Genomic DNA, 6000 nt, shown 5'->3' with positions numbered 1-6000 from the left:
GTGATCCCCTGCCTCTATCTCCTGAATTACAGTTATGCACCACCACATGTAGGTTCCTTGTTACTGTTAAATATAGGGGAAAAATGTAAAGAAATAAAGAAATAGACCTTCTCAGTCCATAACCAAATCTCACCCACAGAGATTTACTATACAAGCTTTCTACCTCATTTTCCTACCCTTGTAGTGTGTGTGTGTGTGTGTGAGAGAGAGAGAGAGGGAGAGAGAGACAGAGACAGAGAGAGAAGAAAGGGAGAAAAGGAGAGGCTGCAATGTGTCACACCTCTCAGCAGCTGTCCACTTGACAGGGTTTCTCATTAGCACAGAGCTCAGTTATGCTGGGCTATTATCCCTGGGCACTGAGCTCCAGGGATCCTGGTATCTATGCATCCCTGGCATCAGGATTACAAGCGAATCGCCACTGGGTCTGGCTTTCCTACATGGGCTCTGGAGGTGGAACTCATGTCTTTACGTTTGCATTGCAAGCACTTTGTTAACTTCATTAGCCAGACTCTCAGCTTCTTACACTTCCGCCCAACCCCACACTCATCTCTGCATACACGCCAAAACCAGAGCAATCTTTATAACAACACAGACAGAACGGCCCTGCCTGCTTAAAACTTACAGCAGACCCACACTGAATATAAACTTGGGTTGGTGGCTTGAGTTCAAGTTATTTTTATTTTGTCTTTGTGTTGTTTTGGTTCGGTTTTTCTTTTTCGTACACCATTAAGGATCTCTCCCAGGACCTTCCACTGGTTAGGCAAACACTCTGCCCAGAGCCCAGCATAGGCTTAATCCACCTCTCTGCCTCTTTTAACTGTTAATTTTAACTGCATCCTGTGGATACGTGAACATTCTTCAACTAGTTTTGCCCTCTGGGAAATATTTCACCCCAACCCTGTCCGATCCTCCTCTGATCCTCTGCCATCCACCTAAATGTTCTACCACGTCCTTCTGTGAAAGGCGAAGACGAAGGGACTCACACTACTTTCCGGATCCCTGAGGCAGTTTTTGTCCTCCCATTCAGCTGCTTTATGGGGCTCACATGTGATCTTGGGCTAGGGTTTCTCTTGAAGTCATTGAAGGTGAAGTGAATCCGGAACTCGTCCGAGTACTGCATCAAAGAGAACTAGGAACAGAGCAGCTGCCATTACACCACAGAACATGCCCATCCCCCAACCTCAGCAAGGCCTGCGCACATCTGTTTGACAATACTAGAACTCAGCAGGAGTGGCAGGTGCCTCCATTCCCTAGGACAACCCCCATCCATCAATCATTCAATCAGTCAGGGCTGCCTATGTGACAGGAGCCAAAATAATGCTGAAACTGTAACAAGCACAGTTGAAAAGAACATGTCGAGGTAGGACAATCATCTACGATTTACCAAATCCCACCTTTTTTGTTTTGTTTTGTTTTGTTTTTCGAGACAGGGTTTCTCTGTGTAGCCCTGGCTATCCTGAAACTCACTCTGTAGACCAGGCTGGCCTTGAACTCAGAAATCCCCCTGCCTCTGCCTCCCGAGTGCTGGCATTAAAGGCATGCGCCACCACTGCCCAGTCAAATCCCACTTTTTAATCACTCAAGAACAGTGGCCCTTTATACAAATGATAGACAGGCTGAGAAAGAAATTAGGGAAACAACTCCCTTCACAATAGCCACAAATAATATAAAATATCTTGGGGTAACTCTAACCAAACAAGTGAAAGATCTGTATGACAATAACTTCAAGTCTCTCAAGAAAGAAATTGAAGAAGATCTCAGAAAATGGAGAGATCTCCCGTGCTCGTGGATTGGCAGAATTGACATAGGAAAAATGGCTATCCTGCCGAAAGCAATCTACAGATTCAATACAATCCCCATTAAAATCCCAACACAATTCTTCAAAAACGTGGGAAAAGCAATACCCAACTTCATCTGGAAAGGCAAAACAAAAAACAAAAAAATCAAACAAACAAACAAAAAACAGAATAGCAAAAACAACTTTTAACAGTAAAAAACAACTTTTAACAGTAAAAGAATGGCTGGGGAATCACCATGCCTGACCTCAAGCTGTACTACAGAGCAATAGTGATAAAAACTGCATGGTATTGGTACAGAGACAGACAGGTTGACCAATGGAATAGAATTGAAGACCCAGAAATAAAACCACACACTTGATCTCTGACCAAGAAGCCAAAAATATACAATGGAAAAAAGAAAGTATCTTCAATAAATGGTGATCTAACTGGCTGTCTCTATGTAGAAGAATGAAAATAGGCCCGTATTTGTCACCTTGCACAAAGCTCAAGTCCAAGTGGATCAAGGACCTTAACATAAAACCAGATACACTCAATCTAGTAGAAGAGAAAGTGGAAAAGAGCCTTGAACTCATTGGCATGGGGGGAAATTCCTAGACAGAACTCCAAGGGCTCATGCTCTAAGATCAAAAATTGATAAATGGGACCTCATGAAACCAGAAAGTTTCTGTAAGGCAAAGGACATAGTCAATAATCGGCAATCTACAGATTGGGAAAAAAAATTTCACTAACCCCACATCCAATAGAGGGCTAATATCCAAAATATATAAAGAACTCAAGAAGCTAATAAAAAAAAAATGGGGTATAGAACTAAACCAAGAATTCACAACAGAGGAATCTCAAATGGCTGAGAAGCACCTAAAGAAATGGTCAAGTCCTTAGTGATCAGAAAAATGCAAACCAAAACAACCCTGAGATTCCACCTTACACCAATCAGAATGGCTAATATCAAAACCTCAGGTGCCAACACATGTTGGAGAGGATGTGGAGAAAGAAGAACACTCCTCCATTGCTGGTGGGATTGCAAACTGGTACAACCACTCTGGAAATCAATCTGGAGGTTCCTCAGAAAACTGGAAATAGATCTACCTGAAGACCAGCTATACCATTCTTGGGAATATACGTAAACGATGCCCCACCATGCCACAGGGGCATGTGTTCCACTATGTTCATAGTGGCCTTATTTATGATAGCCAGAAGCTAGAAATAACCCAGATGTCCCAAGACAGAAGAATGGATACAGAAAATGTGGTTCATTTACACAATGGAATACTACTCAGCTATTAAGAACGAGAACATCCTGAGTTTTGCAGACAAATGGGTGGAACTAGAAAATATCATCCTAGCCAGGAAGTGGTGGTGCATGCCTTTAATCCCAGCACTTGGGAGGCAGAGGCAGGAGGATTTCTGAGTTTGAGGCCAGTCTGATCTACAGAGTGAGTTCCAGGACAGCCAGAGCTACACAGAAAAACCATGTCTCAAAAAAAAAAAGAAAAGAAAAAAAAAAGAAAGGAAGGAAGGAAGGAAGGAAGGAAGGAAGAAAGAAAGAAAGAAAGAAAGAAAGAAAGAAAGAAAGAAAGAAAGAAAGAAAGAAAGAAAGAGAAAAGGGAAGGGAGGGGAGGGGAGGGGAGGGGAGGGGAGGGGAGGGGAGGGGAGGGAAGGGAAGGGAAGGGAAGGGAAGGGAAAAGAAAAGAAAAGAAAAGAAAAGAAAAGAAAAGAAAAGAAAAGAAAAGATCATCCTGAGTGAGGTAACTCAGACCCCAAAGAATATGAATAAAATGTACTAACTAATAAGTGGATATTAGCAAAAAAAAAAAAAAAAAAAAAAAAGAATACCCAATAAACAGTCCACAAAACTCAAAAAGGTTAACAAGCTGAAGGGCCCAAATGAGGCTGCCTCAGTCCCGCTTGGGAGGGAGAAGAAAGCACCACAAGTGGGGAGGGAGAGAGGGACCTGAGATAGAAAGGGGACAGAGGTGGGCGGGACACCTGATCTGGTAATCGGTGGGGAGAAAGGACTGAAGCCCTGAGGGCCAGCAGAAAGAATGGAAATAGGCAACCTCGGGAGGTAGGAGGTTGGGGAGACCCTCCAGAATGTACCAGAGACCTGAGAGGTGAGAGACTCTCAGGACTCAAAGGGAGGGACCATAAATTAAATGCTCTACAGTGGGAAGAGGGAACTTGCAGGGCCCACCTCCAGCAGAAAGACAGGGCATCAAGTGAGGGATGGGGTTGCCATTCCCCCGTCAAAACTCTGACCCATAACTGTTCCGGTCTGAAAGAACTGCAGGGATGGAAATGGAGAAGAGCCTGAGGAAAAGAAGGTCCAGCGACAGGCCCAAAGTGGGGTCCTGCTCAACGGGAGGTCCCGAGGCCTGACACTATTACTGAGGCTATGGAGCACTCACAAAAAGGGACCTAACATGACTGCCCTCCAAAAGACCCAACAAGCAGCTGAAAGAGTCAGATGCAGATATTTGCACCCAACCAATGGACAGAAGAAGCTGCTGACCCCTGTGGCTGAATTCGGGAAAAGCTGGAAGAAGCTGAGGAGGAGGGTGACCCTGCATGAGGACCAGCAGTCTCAAATAATCTGATGCCAGAGTGTATCAAGGGAGTAAAGGCAGCCCTAGAAAGCACAGAAATCCAGGCTGGCCACAGAGAGTCTACATCTAGTCACCAAAGCCAAGATCAGTGCCAAACCAATAGAGGCTTCTCCCTATGACAGGAAGCTAGGCAAGAGAGTACCAATATCTCTCCCCACCTTAGCTATCTACAGTTCTTACCAGTGGGATCTCTGCAGCCCTCACAGGCACCAAGCCCAGCTGAGGGAGCTGCCTGGAACCCACATGGAGATGCTCCCCCAGAAAAGCCAACACTGCATCTGCCCCCACAACACCATCACATCCAGAAACCGTAGACACTGCTAACACATGTCCTAATCCAGGGATGAATACTCATGGTACCTTCCTACCACTGGTATTTAGCAGGTACCCATCTGACTAGAACATACTCTTTGAGGTCTGGTTACTCTCAGATACCGGATCACCAATGAGGCAGTATACACCAGCTGATATGAGGCCCCCAACACATATACAGCAGAGAACTGCCAGGTCTGGGTTCATTCAGAGAAGATGCATCTAAACCTCAAGAGACTGGAGACCCCAGGGAGTTTAGAGGTCTGGTGGGGTGGGAGGGGGGGGAACATCCTCATGGAGACAGGGGTTGGGGAGGAGGTATGGGATGTGAAATAGTTTGAGGGTGGACTGGGAGGGGAATAAAATCTGGAGTGTAGAAAAAATATAAATAATAATAACAATAACAACAACAACAACAACAACAATAATAATAAAGAACAGTGGCAGCCCGGTTGTCATGAGTGTCAGCCTTGTGTAGGGCTACCCACTAGCCCTCACCAAGGTTTTAGACTTTTTGAACTGCTCCATCACAGTTGAGACAAACTCCTTCATCTTCTGAAAGTCAATGTTGTTGATGCTACCGGAGCCATCAATCAAGAAGACAATGTCACTCTCCTGCTGAGGACATTCTGGGCAAGAGAGAAAAAGAATACATATTAGTTAAGTCATTAGAAATGTCAGCTTTGACTGTCAGCTCTCAGCTGGACAATGGGGGGGGGATTGTGATTTTGCACAAAAGAAAATAAAATATGGACAGATCTCTTGCACATCAGCAAGATGGGTGACCAGAAGTCCTTGGTAGGCAGTGCGATGAAAACCAACTGCATTTGGATGGAAATAACTAGGGAGGGTGCCAGAGTGTGTCAAGGCTGGCCACAGAGAGCCTACACCTGGCCACCAAAGCCAAGATCAGTGCCAAACCAATAGAGGCTTCTCCCTATGACAGGAAGCTAGGCAAGAGAGTACCAACATCTTTCCCCACCTTAGATATCTACAGTCTTCATTCACCAGTGGGGATCGCTGCAGCCCTCACAGGCACTAAGCCTGTCCTAGTCCAGGGATGAATACTCATGGTACCTTCCCATCACTGGTATTTAGTGGGTACCCATCTAACTAGAACATATTCTTTATGGTCAGCTTACTATACATACAGTACTGTATAATACTGTACTGTATTACTGTGAGGGCATATCATGGCCAAGTCAGTTTATAAAAGAAAGCATTTAAATTGGATGCTTGCTTACAGTTTCAGAGGGTTAATCTCATGCATTCTATTTTTTGTTTGT

The 6000-nt window shown here is 44.8% G+C and overlaps 1 protein-coding gene across 2 annotated transcripts in view; it reads right to left on the bottom strand.

The window, feature by feature from the left end:
- The window catches only part of Itgam (integrin alpha M), a 55852-nt gene that overhangs the window by 37117 nt on the left and 12735 nt on the right, over window positions 1-6000 (bottom strand). For both annotated transcript variants that reach the window (NM_001082960.1, NM_008401.2), the window contains exons 6-7: window positions 5213-5343; window positions 984-1129 (exon numbers count right to left, since the gene is read on the bottom strand). In NM_001082960.1, coding sequence (NP_001076429.1) covers window positions 984-1129; window positions 5213-5343 — 277 coding nt within the window. The remainder of the gene's footprint in view (window positions 1-983; window positions 1130-5212; window positions 5344-6000) is intronic.

This window comes from Mus musculus, chromosome 7, assembly GCF_000001635.26.
Source record: "Mus musculus strain C57BL/6J chromosome 7, GRCm38.p6 C57BL/6J".
Lineage (NCBI taxonomy): Eukaryota > Metazoa > Chordata > Mammalia > Rodentia > Muridae > Mus > Mus musculus.
The sequence above is the reverse complement of the archived record's forward strand: the minus strand, read 5'-3'. Positions and strand labels throughout refer to the sequence as shown.